A 21148-nucleotide genomic window follows, 5' to 3' on the forward strand; every position below is an offset into this window, starting at 1 on the left:
TTTAGAAGGAAATTTATAGCACTAAATGCTCACAGGAGAAAGCAGGAAAGATCTAAAATCAACACCCTAACATCACAATTAAAAGAACTAGAGAAGCAAGAGCCAACAAATTAAAAAACTAGCAGAAGAGAAAGCATAACTAAGATCAGAGCAGAACTGAAGGAGATAGAGACATGAAAAACCCTTCAAAAAATCAAGAAATCCAGGAGCTTGTTTTCTGAAAAGATTAAAAAAAATAGATAGAGCACTAGCCAGACTAATAATGAAGAAAATAGATAGACACAATAAGAAATGAAAAAAAGGATATAACCACTGATCCCACAGAAACACAAACTACCATCAGAGAATACTATAAACATCTCTATGCAAATGAACTAGAAAATCTAGAAGAAATGGATATATTCGAGGACACATACACCCTCCCAAGACTAAACCAGGAAGAACTTGAATCCCTGAATAGACCAATAACAAGTTCTGAAATTGAGGCAGTAATTAATAACCTACCAAACAAAAGATCTCAGGACCAGACAGATTCACAGACAAATTCTACTAGAGGTACAAAGAGGAGCTGGTACCATTCCTTCTGAAACTATTCCAAACAGTAGAAAAAGAGGGACTCCTTTCTAACTCATTATATGAGGCCAGCATCATCCTGATACCAAAACCTGGCAAAGACACAACAACAACAAAAATTTCAGGCAAACCAAATCAAGCAGCACATCACAAAGCTTATCCACACCATAATCAAGTGGGCTTCGTCCCTGGGATGCAAGGCTGGTTCAACATAGGCAAATCAACAAACATAATCCATTACATAAACAGAACCAATGACAAAAGCCACATGATTATCTCAATAGATGCAGAAAAGGCCTTCAATAAAATTCAACACTGCTTCATGCTAAAAACTCTCAAAAAACTTGGTATCGATGGAACATATCTCAAACTAATAAGAGCTATTTATGACAAACCTACAGTTAATATCATACTGAATGGGCAAAAGCTGGAAGCATTCCCTTTAAAAACTGGTATAAGACAAGGATGCCCTCTCTCACTGCTCCCATTCAACATAGTATTGGTAATTCTGGCCAGAGCAATCAGACAAGAGAAAGAAATAAAGTGTATTCAGTTAGGAAGAGAGGAGGTCAAATTGTCTCTATTTGCAGATGACATGATTGTATATTTAGAAAAACCCATTTTCTCAGCCCAAAATCTCCTTAAGCTGATAAGCACTTATAGCAAAATCTCAGGATACAAAATCATTGTGCAAAAATCACAAGCGTTCCTATACACCAATAGTAGACAAACAGAGTGCCAAATTGTGAGTGAACTCCCATTCACAATTGCTACAAAGAGAATAAAATACCTGGGAATACAACTGACAAGGGATGTGAAGGACCTCTTCAAGGAGAACTAGAAACCACTACTCAAGGAAATAAGAGAGGACACACACAAATGAAGATACATTCTATGCTCATGGATAGGAATAATCAATATCATGAAAATGGCCATATTGCCCAAAGTACTTTATAGATTTAATGCCATCCCCATCAAACTACCATTGACTTTCTTCACAGAATTAGAAAAAAACTACTTTAAATTCTATATGGAACCAAAAAAGATCCCATATAGCCAAGACAATCGTAAGCAAAAAGAAAAAAGCTGGAGGCATTACACTACCTGACTTCAAACTATACTACAAGCCTACAATAACCAAAACAGTATGCTACTGGTATCAAAACAAATATATAGACCAATGGAACAGAACAGAGGCCTCAAAAATAACACCACACATCTACAACCATCTGATCCTCGACAAACCTGTCCAAAAACAAGCAATAGGGAAAGGATTCCCTATTTAATAAATGGTGTTGGCAAAACCGGCTAGCCATATGCAGAAAACTGAAACTGGATCCCTTCCTTACACCTTACACAAAAATTAACTCAAGAAGGATTAAAAACTTAAATGTAAAACCTAAAACCATAAAAACCCTAGAAGAAAACCTAGGCAATCCATTCAGGACATAGGCATGGGCAAAGACTTCATGACTAAACACCAAAAGCAATGACAGCAAAAGCCAAAATTGACAAATGGGATCTAATTAAACAAAAGAGCTTCTGCATGGCAAAAGAACCTATCATCAGAATAAACAGGCAAACTACAGAATGGGAGATAATTTTTGAAATCTATCCATCTGACAAAGGGCTAATATCCAGAATCTACAAGGAACTTAAACAAATTTACAAGAGAAAACCAAACAACTCCATCAAAAAAGTGGACAAAGGATATGAACAGACACTTCTTAAAATGAGACATTTATGTGGCCAAAACACATATGCAAAAAAGGTCATCATCACTGGTCATTAGAGAAATGCAAATCAAAACCACAATGAGATGCCATCTCATGCTATTTAGAATGGTGATCATTAAAAAGTCAGGAAACAACAGATGCTGGAGAGGATGTGGAGAAATAAGGAACACTTTTACACTGTTGGTGGGAGTGTAAATTAGTTCAACAATTGTGGACAACTGTGTGGCAATTCCTCAAGAATTCAGGACCAGAAATTCCATCTGACCCAGCAATCCCATTACTGGGTATATACCCAAAGAATTATCAATCATTCTACTATAAAGATACATGCACGTGTATGTTTACGGCAGCACTGTTTACGATAGCAAAGACTTGGAACCAACCTAAATGCCCATCAATGATAGACTGGATAAAGAAAATGTGGCACCTATATACCATGGAATAGTATGCAGCCGTAAAAGGATGAGTTCATGTCCTTTGCAGGGACATGGATGAAGCTAGAAACCATCATCCTCAGCAAACTGACACAGGAACAGAAGAGCAAACACCGCTTGTTCTCACTCATAATTAGGAGTTGAACAATGAGACACATGGACACAGGGAGGGGAACGTTACACACCAGGGCCTGTTGGGGAGTAGGGGCCTAGGGGAGGGATTGCATTAGGAGAAATACCTAATGTAGGTGACAGGTTGGTGGGTGCAGCAAACCACCATGACATGTGTAATCCTATGTAAGAAATCTGCAAGTTCTAAGTATCTTAGAACTTAAAGTATAATAATAATAATAATAATAAAAATTTCTACCAACAAGGTACCCACTCTCTTATTGCCTGATCCCATCTCCCTACCTGTGATGTGCTATTGAATTAAAATTTGTTCATATTTTTTTCAATGAGTAAAATGGCAAAGTGAGTAGAACAAGGGCTTTTGCCTCACTGTACAATGTTAAAGTTCCAAGACTCTGTGAACTAACAAGTATCAAATAACTGTCATTTTAATTTTTTCTTTTATTTTTCCAGCTCACACCACCAAACTTGGCTTTTTTTTTTTAATTTTTATTTTTAGTGGAAATGACATGTTACCATATTGCCCAGGCTGATCCCAAATATTGAGCACAAGTCATCCTCCTGCCTTAGCCTCCGAAAATACTGGGATTGCAGACATGAGCCACCACACCAGGCCTGAATGTTTTTCAACAAAAATTTATATTGCTTTGGTTGTTATTTTATTCATTCATTCATGTATGTTAAGACCTCAACCAAGTTTCAAAAAATAACCATTCTTCATTTCTTTAGAACAATGGTTGTTCTTATTATTTTTTCCGAAATGTAGGTTTATATTAGGTTTCCTTTTTTTTAAGACGGGGTCTTGCTGTGTCACTCAGGCTGTAGTGTAGTGGTGCAATCTTGGCTCACTGCAACCTCCCCTTCCCAGGTTCAAGGGATTCTCCTGTCTCAACCTCCTAAGTAGCTGGGATTACAGGCACCCACCACCATGCCTGGCCAGTTTTTGTATTTTTAGCAGAGACAGGGTTTTGCCATGTTGCCCAGGCTGGTCTCGAACTCCTGACCTCAGGTGATCCACCTGCCTTGGCCTTCCAAAGTGTTGAGATTACACGCATAAGCCACCACTAATGACTGGTGTACATTATTACAGTTGTCTAAGAAATAATGAAAACTCTTCTGTCTTCTGTAGTAGTATTTTTAGCAAACAACTGAAAGCATGTGAAATGATAGTTAAAGAAATGACTCTGCTGTGAGTAACCCTATTCTCGGCCAATGAATTACCTTTTCCAATATGCTGTTACACAAAAGGGTACTGCAAAAGACAGAGGTTTACTTGGGCCTTAAATTCCATTCACAACAACAGAAGTTTCCTAGAATCGGTTTGTCAAGAAAGGGGGTTGATCAGCATAACATCCATCATCGGTGGCCGTCACAGTAACAGTGATTTGTTTCCAAATGCAGCTCACGTTTGAGGTAGGCCTTTTAATACAATTTTAAGTGGCTGATAGAATTGTAATTATTCTTATATTTAAATAATCTCTGGTGGCTGTCAGAACAGTCCAGGTTCCACAACTCTTGACAAGCACAAAACCTGTAGCAGCTTTCACAGAATTGGCATGTTGTTTGACTTGGCAAACAGGGTGTTTAAAGCTGTTTTTACAAAAGTTTCTATTATTTTTACAAAAGCTGCTACAGAATTTAAGTTTTTTCTCACATTTCAAATGTATGTATATTTGTTTGTGGACAGATAAAAGCCAAAGGAAAAATAGAAAAGCATCCCAGATTCCGTGCTAAATTTCTACCCAAATAGGTGTATGTTAAAAAGACTTGCAACTGGAGCTGTAGATGAATATCCCTATTCTAATTAGCTAAATCAAACCCCGATTTCTCTAACTCAGTCTTTTCTTCCAGTGTGTATGTTGTTCAGCCTGTTCCCTTCATTGCAGCCATCTTATAAGTAAAACTGTCTCTATTTGAAATTGAACTTGCTCAAATATTTATTTTTGTAACTTTTTCCTTAAAATTGGCACCAATACTATTTTTAAACACTTTTATCTTTAATTAGGAAATCAGAGATGGGGGAAAAAAATCTGGGTTCATATCCCTGAGATGGCAAACATTTAAGGGCTTAGAGGGATGGTATAGATTGCTAGAAGATAAAGCCATTTTCCTACAGGCTAATGGCTTCGTTTCCTGCTTCCAGCTAGAGGTCCTTCCATTACCATCATTTTAGGTATCGCCTTTCAAAAACTTTGGGTGAAAGCAGAAGTGGGCTGACCCCAGGGACTTTAGCCATTTTTTCCAGAGGATATCTTTTATAAAGGAGCAGAAGGAATAGACATGGCTTGTGTCCTTTAAACTTTCCTCCTTGGAATTTTGGTCAAAGTTGATGAGACTGAACTTTTGAGTCTCTAGGACCCTCCTCAGGAGGCCCCGTGCTGTTCTAGTGCCACAAGAGCAAGAATGTCTCAAGGATGTCCAATGGACTCCCAGGCAGTAGCCCGTGGAGCACCACATGAAAGGTTGAGTTACCAGCCAGCCTTGTGACACTGCCTGGCACCACCAGTAAGATCACTTAAAAATTTATCATTTAGTGATGACTACTATATATTAAAATTTAACACACATCTCTAGAAATTCTGTGAATGGGAGACTGACATTTCAAAAGTTCATTTATTAAGATGTTTAAAGGGAGATTGTCCTTGATGTAATAATTCTCTTCAGCTTCTAAATACATCTTGAGAGGAAACAGCCTATATTAGTTCATCATTTCTTAGGCTTTTGAAATTTTAACACAAGCAATAAAAAAGACTCTTGTATGAATATACAGCAATTTTTTTGAGAGTCCTGACTTGAAAAATAAGGTATCTCGGTTCTGCAGAATTATTATACTTGTTTTGAAATAGAAAGAAAATATAGTGGCTGAAGTAGTTGCCCATTTTTATTCATAAAATGATAATTAGTGAAGATGTAAGATCTGGCAAGTCAGGATTCAGGAAATAATGCTAGCTTGTTTTAAGCATTTAGTAAAGTGCTAATTGTCTTCACATTTTAAGATAACATTGCAGACCTTTGGATGTGTCTGCAAAGACTGGTATATATTATGTTGATAGCTACCAGTCATCAGCTATTAGTCTGAAGACTGATCCATATATTTGTAGCTAGTGGTAATGTCGTAGACATATTTAACAATAGCTACCATTTATTCACCAGGTGCTGGTGTTGGAGACTTTATATACATTACTTCATTTTATCTTATGACAACCATTCAAGGTACAGGTATTATTATCCCTATATAACATATGAAGACACTGAGACTCAGAGAAAATAAATGATTTTCTAGAGCATACAAATCTAGTAAAAATGGAGCCTGTGCCAACTCCTGTTCTGGAAAAATGAATGCCTAAACTCTGCATAAAAGACAAGCCCAGGGGGGTGTAGAACTAGCCTATGGGCAAGAGGAGTTGGAGCCCAGGATAATCTCAGTGGAGAAGCAGAAGGTGTGGGTGCAAATTCCCTGAGTAGCAGCCACAGCACCAGGCCACAGTCCCCCATAAGTGGAGCTTACATTTCTTTTTTTTTCTTTTTTCTTTTTTTTGAGACGAAGTTTTGCTCTTGTTACCCAGGCTGGAGTGCAATGGCATGATCTCGGCTCACTGCAACCTCTACCTCCAGGGTTCAGGCAATTCTCCTACCTCAGCCTCCTTAGTAGCTGGGATTACAGGCACATGCCACCATGCCCAGCCAATTTTTTGTATTTTTAGTAGAGATAGGGTTTCACCATGTTGACCAGGATGGCCTCAATCTCTTGACCTCGTGATCCACCCGCCTCGGGCTCCCAAAGTGCTGGGATTATAGGCATGAGCCACCATGCCCGGCCCGAGCTTGCATTTCAAGACAGCTCCATGTGGCCCCAAAGCTTCTGTTACCAGCCTGGGTGATGAAGCAAGACTCTTTCTCTATAAAAGCTTTTAAAGTTTTCTGGGCATGATTGGGTATGCCTCTAGTCCCAACTACTTGGGAAGCTGAGATGAGAGGCTCACTTGAGCCCAAGAATTCGAGGCTGCAGTGAGCTATGATTGTATCACTGTTCTCCAACCTGGTTGACAGAGCAAGACCCAGTCTCTAAAACAAACAAACAAACAAAAAACCTTCCTTATTCCCTCTGTCCCTCTGTGATTTGTGAAGCACCCATTAGGTGGCTGGTACTAAGGGATGTAGAGATAAATAGGACAGGCCCCTGTTGTCAAAGAACTTACAGTCTAACTGAGGAGACTGACAACAGAAACAGATCTTAATCATTCATGGTATTTGGTCATTATAAGCATGTATCCGATTGCCAAGGAGCAAAGATGGATAGGAAGGAGGTAGGAGTGGCAATCAATGAAGGCTTATTGGAGGTCTTATCTAAGCTAAATTTTAAATGACAAGTAGTTAAGCACACACATACTGTTCATGAGCCTTGATATGCCACCTTGTCCATGTCTGCTAATCAGAAAGAAAGATAAGAAACAAATGAAATGTTTTCAGCACTCAATATTTTGCTTGGTTTGACTTTGTAGCCATCTTGACACTACACTTGATTTACCCTTGTCCTAAACAACATGCTGACTTCTTGATTAGGGGTTTCTGTTTTGTTATCAGTGCATTAGGCACTGTGCCACTCAGGTAGCAGAATTTGATTATGGTTTTCATCCTTGCTTTCTGAATTGCTGTGGATTTTCTCTGGTGTTGGCTGATACGTGACTTTTGCAGTTTTTTATTTGGAAAAGTATCTTTGAGGACTAGCAGGATGGACTAACCCCCACGTCAGCTCTAGCTTCTGGTTTTATTTTTCCTGGCCGTGGCTGTATGTGCTGTGTTTAAGAAGCTTAAGCCTATGATTACAGGGCTGTTTTGTCTAAGAGCTTTGAGGAGAGGATCAAAAGTGATACCATCAGCTTTGGCATTACTAGTCATTACCTAATGGACTCTTCAGTCTTCATAACTTTCTTAGCCCAGTTAAACCTAAGCAGTAGCCAAGGAAGTCTAAACCTGCTGACAAACTTTAAATTTTTTTCACAAGGCCAACATATAGACAATAGATCCCTGCATCATTGACAATCCAAAACCATATTATCTTTGCAAGAAATTGCCTGTCTCTTGAATACAGGATTTCAGTATGCCAAACTTATATTCAATATGGGTAGTTTTGTATCTTTCTTAATATTCAAGCATTATTAATATCTGTATAGAGATAGTACCATGTATATCGAATAAAATGAGATTGGACTAGATTTTTTCAAATAAAATGTTAGAAAATTGAGGGTCAGATAAAAATCTAAAGAACATACAAAAATCCAGAGTATGCTTTAAAATAGCTGTTTTTTTTAAAAGTAATTGTTTATTCAACAAATATTTATTAAAAGCCCGTTATATGCCTGACACTGTTTTAGGCACTTGGAATACATCAGTGAACAAAACAGATAAACCCACTTGCCTTTAATACATTTACATTCTATAATTGTTTTCTTTTCTTTGGAGAAGTCAACAGTTAATTTAGTATCCAAGCTGACCTATAAAGTCATGTAAATTACACATACAGCTTTAGATTTTATATATTTAACCAATTTGACAATCTTACATAATGTCTATAATTGCTCTATTTCTTCTGTATTATTCATGCATTTAACAAATATGTATTGAGAAGCCACTGAATATAAATGAAACACCGAGCATATGTACAAAATAGAGACTGCCCTCAGAAATTCAGTTCTGTATCAGAAATTGAGACTTACATACAAATAGCCATATAGAAATTAGCACATGATACATGTAGTAAAACTGATACAATGTTTCTACATACCTAAGAGAGATCTGTGGCAGAGAAGATGACACAGGTGGAAAGATGAATGGGTGGTCAAGGGATGCGGCACAGAGGGAACCATTTAAGGGAACACTTCAGATTGGGAGCCATTATTGGCACACTGTGTTGCAAACAGAGGGTAAAGGAAAAAAAGGGAAAGATGTATTTTAGGAACAGCAAAATAACACACAACTTGACTGGTGCATAGTAGTACTTGAAACTTGTAACAAATCCGGAGTGTGAAGAGAATTGAATGATAAGCTCCAAGTTTGTACTAACTCAGTAGAAATGAGGGAAGGGGGAAGGTACTGATGAATTTTTGCTGTAGAAATGTCCTAAATAGATCATGTCTAAATGAGTAAACTTGTAACTTGTCTGCAGGGTGATTGGTGCAGGCTGAGCCAGAATGCTGTGGTAGAATAGAAGGACTGCTGTTTGGTGGCAGTTTCCTTCCACAGTGTCTTAAGGTACAATTGAGTATTATTTGGACCAGTTCACAGTGGCATGATATAGGCAAGGATATCTGTGGACTTTCTCAAGAATACTGGCCACTTCCTATGCATTGATAACATAATCCTGTCAAAGTGACCCCTTTAATAAAGAAAAAGCAGTTATAATTAGGTACTGGGAAACTAGAAAATTTGAGAACATGAAAGGTCTAAGAAGAGAAAAATACCAAATGGAAAAGTGACTGGTGATTCATGTTGCATTAATTCATCATTAGTTAGGCCATTCTGCCCAAATAAATAATTTTTATATGCACTTTTTGCAATACAAGTTTATTTGGGAGGGTAGTTGTAATTGCTGCCATTTTGTTTATGTCAGATCCAGATGAGTAACAATGCATCAGCAAACTTTGCATTCAATAAATGATCACTTCTTTGCATTCAGTGTGTAACTGAACAACTCGTTGTATTCCTCACTTTAAAATATATCAACATTTGATTCCACCAACACTTAGAAAATCAGTAGATTATTCCTGTGGTGTCAATTTAGGCATTCAGTAATCGTTTGTGTTTAATTGCTAAGCTTTCTCTTCCAAGTGCTTAGACATCAAAAAGATGTGTTGAGCTTGCAAAGTCTTAAGCTATACATGAGGTTATTTTTTAGTTTGGAAGTAATTGTTTTAAAAAACTAATTGGACTCACTAAGAACTCATTAAGAAGACAGTTAATAGTACATTATTAGGGAATAACAAATTTTTTAAATTTTAAACTAAAACTTATCTCTTAAATTCAGTTGATTACTGCTAAAAATTTGCTGTATCTACATTAGTCTTATTTGAATAACAAGTTGGGGGATTCTTTTATGTATTTAAGGATTTGGGTACTTTTTGTGACTTTATTAGTGATTTAACATGAACATGAATCTTAACCAAGGCATGATTTCCATAATTATTCCTCAAGAATCTACTTTATTCCTGCGGTAAGTTAATTATGGATCATTTAACATGAGACAGAAAACAGCCCTTACACTGGATAGCAGAGAACTTTAAATTTTATTTCCAGCATTACCACTGATTAATTGTGACAATGAACAAGTCACTTAAGCTCAACATACCTCAATTTCTTCGTCTGTAAAAAGGAAATAATATCTGTCACAAGGCATTTTCAGAGCTCTTTGGAATCACTGGCACAAAGAAGTTCAATAAATCAAAAGTAGTATTATTACTCATTCAAATGTAATGAACAATTTTTTAATGTAGTAACCATTCAGCTCAGATTTAAAGATAAAGTCTCTGAATTTAGAATTCTTTCGTACTCTTGCCTTTTGGTCTTGAATGTTTACATTCATTTCTTTAAGCTTCAATCTTCTGAAGGTAATTATTGCATTCTTTTGCTTTGCTGAGAATAGTTTTATATTATGGCTTCCCTATCTTCTATTTTAGGTACTTCTTCATTTTGCACACCCTCTTTTCACCCTCAGAATTTTTTATACCTTATGTCTCCTTTTTACTTTGTACTTTTAATATTTTTATTTGAAAATATTTCTTAGGATTTTATTTTCTTTAAACAGTCTATTGTATACCTATAAATTGGCTTTCTGTATATTTGAAAATTAAAGTCAAAGTTATTTGCATGTCACTGGTCATTCCTACAAACATTTCTTACATTACAGAGGCAAGTTGTATTCGTTAAGCAACCAGCAGAAAAGCAACTTGGTTTTGAGGATGAAACTGAGAACACAAAAATTAAGAGTTGACATTATTTGAAATAGTCAAACAGTAACTATGAATTTCAGTATTTCATATCAAGATTAGTTGTATGAGATTTTCTAGTTGATCATTCTTTTTCTTCTGCCAGAATTCATTTGTGGTGATGCTTTATTCATTTATAAAATTCACATGTATTCATAGGTTTGTCTGAGTTCTCTATTCTGTTCCATTCATTAGTTTGTCTGTTTCGTGCCAATCCAATATGAGTTTTAATATTATGGCTTTATGGTATGTCTTAATATCTAGCAGGACAGTTCTTTATTTTTAAAGATATATTTAGCTATATATAGTTATAATCAATAAAATTTAAAATAAGTTTGAATTCCTAAAAAATATCCACCTGGAATTTTGGTTGGGAGAACTGATGTTGTATTAAGTTGTATCTGAAGCTGTCTTATGCATTGCCTGTTGAAGTGAACTAGTTCAATAAGATGATATTTTAAATCATTTTAAGTGGCAATAGAACCTTCCATTTAAAAAAATTCTATGATTCTAAAATAAGCACAAGACATAGTTCCTTCATTCTGTCAATGGGTTTATAGTCTAATTGAGAACATCTTCCAAAAGACAAGAATATTTACGAAGCAACTTGCTAACATTTTGGTGGCAGGCATGCTGAGATGACAGAAGGAAGAGGAAGTCAGATGGTATGGGATGGGATCATCCGGGAAGACTTCTTGGCGGAATACTTGATTAAGTCAGATTTGGAAGGTGGGGAGAACATGGAACAAGAAACGAGGTGGGCAGTTTTGAAGAAAGAAAAATAGCAAAACATGGAGACCACAGATAGGCCTCCATATAGCAGCTGCTGCTGAGACTCAGTAGGGAGGGAAAGAAGGGGAATTTATTTCTCTACAACAGTGGTTCTCAATTAGGGCCTATTTTGCACCCTCAGGGGATACTTGTCAATGTTTGGAGACGGTTTTCTTGTCGCAACTGGAGGAGGAGGGGTTGCTACTGGCATGTGGTGGGTAAGGCCCGGAAGGTTGCCAGACATCCTACAATGCACGGGGTAGCCCTAACAATTATCCAGCCCCAACTGTCAATAGTGCTAAGGTTGAGAAACCCTGCCCTAGAGCTAACTCTCAATCCTAGCTACACAGCACAATCACCTGGGAAAACTGAAACACAACCAACACTTAGGCCTGACCCACAGAGGTGGGTGCACTGGTGCAGGGCCTTCTGACTGCACTGGTGCAGGGCCTGGGCCATCAGTTGTTTTAAAATCTTTCCAGGTAATTTTAGTATGCAGCCAACCTAGAAAACGACTGCTGTAGTTTAAACGGTGAGACAATTAGATTTGAGGAAAATTTTTGTACTTTTCATTCATGTCACTCTTTAATTTATGTTATACTTTAAATGACAATAACAAGAAAATGCTTTGGGGTATGGCGTGTGTGTGTCTATGTGTATGCATGTATGCGTGTTAAATCACTTATATTTGAATTCACATATAAAAGTATCACATTCTCCCGTCTCCGCTGAAAAGAGTCTATGCTCTGATAAAACTGCCATTTTACAAATAAGTACTATAAATATGTGTTTAAGTCAATTTACAAATATGCTAAAGCAAACAAAATATTCTTACTATTTATGATTGACTTCTCTCTATATATTAAGTTATTTAGAAATATAGTATGGGCACAGACTGAATTGTCAATACTTTTATCAAATTATCCAGCTATTTAGTATGATTTCCAAATTGTACTTCTTGCTCAAAGCACTGATATAGTTTGGTTTCTCATGTCCTGGAGTTACATTGTTGATTTTGAAATGGGATTCTTTTTCCAAACTCCAAACCTGTGGAGCAGCTGGTGGTGTTTGGTGACCTTCTGCACCAGCAGTTTCATCTTTTTAGCATTTAAAAGTAATTTTTCTCATTTTTAGCAATTTGGCACATAAAGACCTCAAGTGTGCCCCTTATCTCATTAGCTGAAATATTACAGTGGCACTAGCAGTGAGGGTCTGTGGTGGAGCAGCTATTTGAGCATCAAATTTAGTAGCACTGAGAGGTTACACATAAGGAGATTATACCAGGAGAGGGCGTGCACCCTTTACTGTAGAAACAGGTTTATATTCACATGGTTTGCAAATATCCTATAACAATGAATATAACAGCAATGGTTCTGGTTGAGTTTTCCCCCTAAAATAGCAGATCTCTTTATGCAAAAGGTGAGTTCATCATGCCAAGTACTCGTGATAAATGAATATTGAATTGATTCATGAAAAAATTAGAGCTGAGCTCCCAGATAATCTGGATCCTCATGGCTAATGGAACGAAGAACAAAAATGTTTCAGTTTTACCAGAAGATAACAAACTGTATCGCTGGTATAGTACAGAGAGTTCTGGACTGGCAGTGAAGAAACCTGGGGTTTGATTCTGGATCTTCCAGGTGTGTTATTTAATGTTCTCTATTTTATGATCACCAGGCAGTAATCATCACTCACCTAGAATTCAGTAGAAAAATGCCCCCAACTAGTCTTCTGAACTCCAGTTTTATTCTTAAATCCATCTTCCACTCTGCTGACAGCATGAACCTTCTAAAATATAAAACTAATGCTGTCACTCCCCAGGCCACCGAGTGTGGCTGTGCCGACTGAACTTCTTGTAAAGATATTGTTTGATGCTTTTTATCCCCTGGGTCTTCGTTCATGCTGTCCTTTCTGCCTGAAACAGATTTCTTCGTTCCTTTATTGCTAGTTAGTCCTACTCATGCTTTAAGATGCATCTCAGGAATGAGCTCACCAAGGGAATGATCATTTTAGGTGTTTTTCCTTAGGCTTAAGCTTCCTGTCACTTCTATTGTACTTTTAGCATGGAATGAAAAGTATCTGTTTAGGTGGCTGGTCCTCTTATAAAGATAGTAATAGATCTTCAAAGATTGATAACTGATCCTAATTATCTTCCCCTGATACCTAGCACAATGTCTGGGAAAGAATGGGCATTCAGTAGGGAACAGCATGGAAAGGAAGGAAGAAAGAAGGGAGAAGAAAAGGTGAGAAGAGAAAAGGAAGGGAAGAAGTAAGATGAAGTAAGTAGAAATAAATGAGTAAGATAGGATAGGAAAAGATTGGGAAGAAAGGCTGGAGGAGGAATGATGGATGATGCAGTTGGTCCACCCTGATTTTTAAGATCTAACCAACTTAAATATTTGCAATTCTGCACCATTATAACATTTCATTTAAACACTCTTCTTACCATGGTATTTTGTATATTGTGGCATAGTCATCATTACATTATCCTCTGGGTTTCAATAGATTGTCTAGCAAAGGATCTCTAGTAAAGGGGCAAGATCAAGACCATGAGCTAGACTTCCAAACCTCTCTAAATTTTGCTTTTTCTTACGAAAGAGCAAAAGTTACTGACCTTATTTTAAGTTTTTTTTTGTAGTTCATATTAATCTCTTGGTAGCTCCAAGGCAGCTTAGTTAGATGTCATATATCCCATAATGTATCAATAGGACTTATTTAAGAATATATGAGTATCTAAAAATCTGGTAAATTTTTCTTAGAGCCTGTTACTAATTCATACTTTATAATCTTTCATTAATTACAATATAGGTGCTTTACTACACTTGCCCTTTAAATGGCTTAGGTTTCACATATAAAATTCTGAAAGGGCAGAATTTTGTATTTTATTTTGATAAAAATAAAGGAATTGTATTGAAATTGCTAATTTACATAACATGACCATTTAACTCCCATATTAAGAAAAGTAAAGGTGAGAGAGAAATCTGTAATTTACATAATGACTTCTCATGAAGAGGCCCACATATAGGGGAATAGAGTTGAAAATTGAGGAAAGTATTCAAAAAATTTGAGGTAAAATAGAATTATCATTTAATTATGCATATAGAACTTTCCGTATCTGAAAAAGATAAATCTCAACTTCATTTACTATAAAAAATATAACTTAAGAACTAGTGATCATTCAAGATAGAAGATATTTCCAGTCACAACAAATCTTTGTAAATATAAGTTGCCTAATCTCCTGTGCCCAAAGTGCTATAAGAAACATTGATGAAGCTCAGAACTCATAGTCCCTGACTTCAAGAAAAAGCCAAATTCAACAATACAACTTAGTGTCAATTCATTTCATTTTTTAAAAAAAAATCCTTATATTATCACAAAACATCATAGATATTATCTTTTTCAGATCCTTGAAAAAGGTAGTAAACATTCAATAGTAATTGTTGCTGTTTCTAAATTCCAGATTTTCATTCTGAATTTTCTAAATGGAATACTTATAGCTCAATGCAAACAAATTTAGAAATGCTGCAAGCAGAAATGTCTTAATATACTATTCCCATTATGAGTTAAAATTGATTGCTAGAGGCAGTTTATTTAATTTTTTAAAATTTTACTTTAAGTTCTGGGATACATGTGCTGAACTTGCAGGTTTGCTACATAGGTATACATGTGCCATGGTGGTTTGCTGCACCTATCAACCCATCATCTAGCTTTCCAGTCCCACATGCATTAGGTATTTGTCCTAATGCTTTCCCTCCCCTTGGCACCCCCAACTCCTGACAGGCCCTGGTGTGTGATGTTCCCCTCCCTGTGTCCATGTGTTCTCATTGTTTAACTCCCACTTTTGAGTGAGAACACGCAGTGTTTGCTTTTCTGTTCTTGTGTTAGTTTGCTGAGAATGATGGTTTCAAGCTTCATCCATGTCCCTACAAAGGACATGAACTCATTCTTTTTTATGGCTGTGTAGTATTCCATGGTGTATATGTGCCACATTTTCTTTATCCAATCTATCATTGATGAGCATTTGGGTTGGTTCCAAGTTTTTGCTATTGTGAATAGTGCTCAATAAACCTACATGTGTGTGTGTCTTTATAGTAGAATGATTAATAATCCTTCGGGTATATATCCAGTAATGAGATTGCTGGGTCAAATGGCATTTCTGGTTCTAGATCCTTGAGGAATTGCCATACTGTCTTTGACCTTCCACAATGGTTGACCTAATTTACACTCCCACCAACAGTGTAAAAGCATTCCTATTTCTCCACATCTTCATTAGTATCTGTTGTTTCCTGACTTTTTAATAATCATTATTCTAACTGGTGTGAGATGGTATCTCATTGTGGTTTTGATTTGCAATTCTCTAATGACCAGTGATGATGACCTTTTTTGCATATGTGTTTTGGCCACAAAAATTTCTACTTTTGAGAAGTGTCTGTTCATATCCTTTGTCCACTTTTTGATGGGGCTGTTTCTTTTTTGTAAATTTGTTTAAGTTCCTTGTAGATTCTGGATATTAGCCCTTTGTCAGATGGGATGGATAGATTGCAAAAATGTTCTCCCATTTTATATGTTGCCTGTTCAATCTGATGATAGTTTATTTTGCTGTGCAGAAACTCTAGTTTAATTAGGTCCCATATTAAATTTTGGCTTTTGTTGCCATTGCTTTTGTTGTTTGAAGTCATGAAGTCTTTACCCATGCCTGTGTCCTGAATAGTATTGCCTAGGTTATCTTCTAGGGTTTTTATGGTTTTAGGTTTTATGTTTAAGTCTTTAATGTTTCTTGAGTTAATTTTTGTGTAAGGTGTAAGGAAGGGGTCCAATTCCCCTGGGAGGGGTTCAGTTTTAAATAGGGAATCTTTTCCCCATTGCTTGTTTTTGTCAGGTTTGTCAAAGATCAGAGGGTTGTAGATGTGTGGCGTTATTTCTGAGGCCTTTGTTCTGTTCCATTGGTCTATATATCTGTTTTGGTACCAGTAGCATGCTGTTTTGGTTACTGTAGCCTTGCAGTATAGTTTGAACTCAGGTAGCATGATGCCTTCAGGTTGGTTCTTTTTTGCTTAAGATTGTCTTGTCTATATGGGCTCTTTTTTAGTTCCATATGAACTTTAAAGTAGTTTTTTCTAGTTCTGGGGAGAAAGTCAGTGGTAGCTTGATGGGAATAGCATTGAATCTATAAGTTACTTTGGGCAGTATGGCCATTTTCATGATATTGATTCTTTCTATCCATGAGCATAGAATTTTTTTTCCCATTGGTTTGTGTCCTTGCTAGAAGCAATTCAACTCATTAACTCAGTTTAAGTTTTTTTTGTTTGTTTATTTTTTATTTGTTTGTTTACAACTTCACTTCTTAACTTTCACATACTTGGTCTATTATGACATCAAATATCTCATTATCTTTCTGGCAGAAGTAAAGTCAACTTTCACCCTTATTAAATTAGTGGTACATTATTGAATCCTGTTTTAAATCCATTAATACACTAGAAACTACATATCGATTATATGTCATTAGATAGTTTGAAGCTGATTGTTACTTCCTATACATTTTTATTAGACACAATTTTAGTGTCACATCTTCATATCTGCTTTTAAAATTTGGTATTATAGCATGGTGGAACTAGAAAATTTTTCTTGAAACTGCCAGAACCAAGATTTCTGATTCTGTTATCTGTCAATTATTAATATTTAATGTAATGAATTTCAGTCCTTCACTCCAGTCCACCTTCAATTTTGTTTGACAACTTTGATCTATCCTAAAGCATTACACTATTCTGAGTAAGCACATAATATAAATCAAAACATAAAATTAGAGGAGTCAAGAGTTTAGATAATTATGAGAAAAAAGGGATAGAATAAAGTCATAATTACAAGAAACAGAAAATAAGTTCTAGTATTCTATACCTCTTTAATATCACTATAGATAATATATTACATAGTTTCAAGTAGATATAAGGAGGATGTTGAATGCTCCCAACACATAGAAATGATAAATATTTGAGAAGATAAATATACTAATTACCATGATCTGATCACCAAATATTATATGTATCAAAGGATCACCATATACCCCATGAATATGTACAATTATTTTGTCAACTAAAAAAATGTTAAAAAGAAAATTCAAGAAAAATATAAATAAAATTACAAAAAAGTTTTACTACTCTCCCAAAAAACCTACATATGGAAAAACAACTTTCACGGATTCTTAGATTATGTATGTAGGATTCCTCCATCTTTAAACTTATAATACTGAATTAATGTTTTAAATGAGAATGTTAGACTGCTTATTTCCTCTTAATTTGAGATCATTCTTTTTCTGCTTTATGTCTTGTTTTTTTTATTCCAGCAGGACTCCAATATATGAATAAGTTGTCTGAAACTTTTTTGACAAGTTAGTTGTTTGTTTATTAATTTATTTATTAATTAGAGACAGGGTCTCACTCTGTTGCCCAGGCTGCAATGCAGTGGCACGATCATGGCTCACTCCAGACTGAACCTCCTGGGCTAAAGGGATTCTCCCACCTCAACCTCCCAACTAGCTGGGACTACAGGTGTGCACCACTACGTCCAGCTAACTTTAAAATCTTTTGTAGAGAAGAGTTTTGCCAAGTTGCCCAGTCTGGTCTTGAACTCTTGGGCTCAAATGATACTCCTGCCGTGGCCTCCCAAAGTGATAGGATTACAGGTGTGAGCCACCACACCTGGTCCAAGTTAGTTGTTCAGAAATTAAGATGCCTTTTTTACTTAAGGTGGCAAAATATATTATTTGCAATAATGTTACAGTAAAATAGAAGTTCTCAAATCAACCACAGAACACAACTTGGCCCATGTTTAATAAAACCATCATAGTAGTAGCCTAATGATTTAAATAATCTGAGTTTCAAAGTCAGCAGATAATTTCTCTCTTGATAAGCCACAGCCATTACAGTAGTGAAAAAAGCTTTGCTTTTATTACTATTTTGTTTCTTGAATGAACAGAAACCTAGACATTCCCTGGGTTCAGCCCCTCCTTTAGCTTAGCATTTGCCACCTTTGCGTACATTTCCGAGGTTAGTTTTGTCTGCTATCTGTCTTCCTTGTTGAGTGTTCTACGTAAATAATTGTGGCTGATCTCCAACAGATTTCTTCTTAGATCTAGGATGGACCTAAGCATCAGGATGAGGGCCAAAAAATATACTTAGTACATACTGGGTAGTAAGTGTACTTTACTATCTCATTCAGTACTCTGTTTTATTTCTGATATTGTTCACAACCCAGGTGAGCAATATCAGAAATAAAACAGAGTATCAAATGAGCCTGAAAAATCTTACCTTTACTCTTGGAGAGACCAGGATGCATGTAGGATGTGGGTTTGTGACTCCCACAATTAGACACTTACCCACTTAGGCAGATCTCAGGAGAAAGAAGAGCAGAGTTGAGCATAGCCTGCTTAGTTATTTCCAGATTTGCCAGTGACCTAAGCCACTCCTCCTGCCCCTGAACAGAGTGAGTAAAGAGGCAGATAGGGGCCAAGAGTGTGCTTAGGAAAAGAATTCTCATTTTATGGAAAGGAGTAGGGAAAAGGCTGGTTTTTCTAACTCCTCTGCAGAGAATAACCAATCCCTAGCCATAAGGCTCTTTCATAGCAGGCCCTCTCTATTCCTCTCTTTCCATTTTTTTTGTGACAGCAACTATCCACTACCTGGCATCCTAATAATCTATAAATCCTTTCTCGTGTCTATATCAGGCAGCACCAGTTTTCAACCCATTCTATTTAGCCCTTTCTCAAACATGCAAATAGGAACTCTATTCCCCCTCTTCTCCTCTGCATAAGCCTCTACAAGCATGTGGATTCAGTAAAGGCTGGGACTGCCTGCCAGGGGTTGCCACACTTCCCACAGCTTGCCCTCCACTTTATATTCCACACTGCACTTCCAGACACAGATCTGGTCATGTGCTCCCTTGCCCAAAGCCCTCAGAGATCTCCCCCATTGACAACAGGATCAAATTCTGAGTTCTTCACGGGACAGGTAATATCAGCCAGACCACCTCTTTCTTTTCATATCCCACCCAACCTTCACTGCAGACTTTGAACACTTTCCCTGAACTAGAAAATGAAATACTTGTCCCCACTCTTTCTTTGCACATGCTTTTTCTCTGTTCCCCCCCGCCCCCACCCCTGCAATTTATCTGCTCAAATTCCATTCTTCCTTCAGGGCTCCTTCACCAGAGATAAGGGCCCATCCCCAGGCTTTTGGCATTTCTCCAGAGCTTGTCTAATTGTTTGGGCATCTCTCCTTTTGGCAGAAATTTGTTGCATTTTATTGGGATTATTTTTCATTTGTTCTTCTTCCTTCTCCAGAAGAAAGAAGGAACTATGTCTTATTCACTATTGTGGGTCTAGGTCTAGCATGTTATCTGGTACATAATGCTAAATAAATTTATTTAAATTATGGTATTTAAAATTTATATATTTTAATAAACCTTAATTCATCTATTTCTTATTATCTAGCAATAATGACCATGTTGACATTTTCTAAAAACGCTATGCAGACAGTTCCCAAAACTAGTTATTATCAAGCTTACAACAGTCTCACCAATTAATAACGTCTGCTTTTGGGGACTTTTTTGGTACCTCCTAATTTGGTATTATAAGTAGCAGAGCGATTTTAATCTAGGCTTGTCAAACCCCACACTCTTTCTGCTACACTTCTGGCTTCTTGTAACAAATGGCCTTGCATAGCTAATGTGGTCTTTTCCATGTTCTATGTGAAATCATCCTACTCTACCAATATTTCCTTTCTCAGGAAAGAAGTCTGCATAAGTTAAAAAAAAAGAAAACCAACCTGAGCAATTGGGAAGCACAATAGGTAAATATTAAAGAAACCGCCATAAAGCCAAATGCAACTACAAAACAATAAATAACACAACGCAGGATATTGAGCAATATTTGCCATGCCCATAACCACTCACATTTTTAGTCGAATTTTCTTTCATAGTTTATGTTCTTTCATTAGACTCTGAGTTAGACTTCTATATGTTACTACACACTTAATAAAGATATTTCATTTTTCCTGGTGTGCTTCCAGAGACCTAGCATGCAGTGAAGGTTTTATAGTCCTGTGCAGTGCAGCAGATGTCATTCCATTTGCCTAAGTCCTGCTGACATTTGGAGATGTGGATTAATTGAGCTACAGAATGAAATTTAATTAAAATTAAATACAGACTTGGCCATTGTATCTGTTCATTTCCTGCACTCTAGTGTGTGTATTTGCAGGCAGCGCCATAGTTAATTTGTTTAATCAGGATGCTCTGTGGGGGAAGCTGCACTTTGTTTTACACTGAAAGACTGAGGGTGTGGTGGATGCCAGGTTGGATTTCATTACACACAATGCGAGCTGTGTAAATGATGCTACTGATGAGCCTCAAAGGGCTACCTGAGGGAGCAAGGTGGCTCCATGTGAACCCATAGAGAGACATGTCACAGACAACATTTGGTGATGTCTTTTAAATTAACATTACATGACCACATCAATCTCATCTATCA

At 36.7% G+C, this 21148-nt stretch overlaps 1 protein-coding gene across 10 annotated transcripts in view; it reads left to right on the plus strand.

Moving 5' to 3' along the window:
• KIAA0825 (KIAA0825 ortholog) overlaps window positions 1-21148 on the plus strand; it is a 451052-nt gene that overhangs the window by 314904 nt on the left and 115000 nt on the right. The window contains exon 22 of one of the 10 annotated variants that reach the window (XM_035292234.3): window positions 13796-14013. The exons of the other annotated variants lie outside the window; for them this stretch is intronic. Coding sequence (XP_035148125.1) covers window positions 13796-13901 — 106 coding nt within the window. The 3' untranslated portion in view covers window positions 13902-14013. Of the gene's footprint in view, window positions 1-13795; window positions 14014-21148 lie in introns of those variants that run through there. 10 annotated transcript variants of the gene reach the window in all.

The sequence above is a fragment of the Callithrix jacchus genome, chromosome 2, assembly GCF_049354715.1.
Source record: "Callithrix jacchus isolate 240 chromosome 2, calJac240_pri, whole genome shotgun sequence".
Lineage (NCBI taxonomy): Eukaryota > Metazoa > Chordata > Mammalia > Primates > Cebidae > Callithrix > Callithrix jacchus.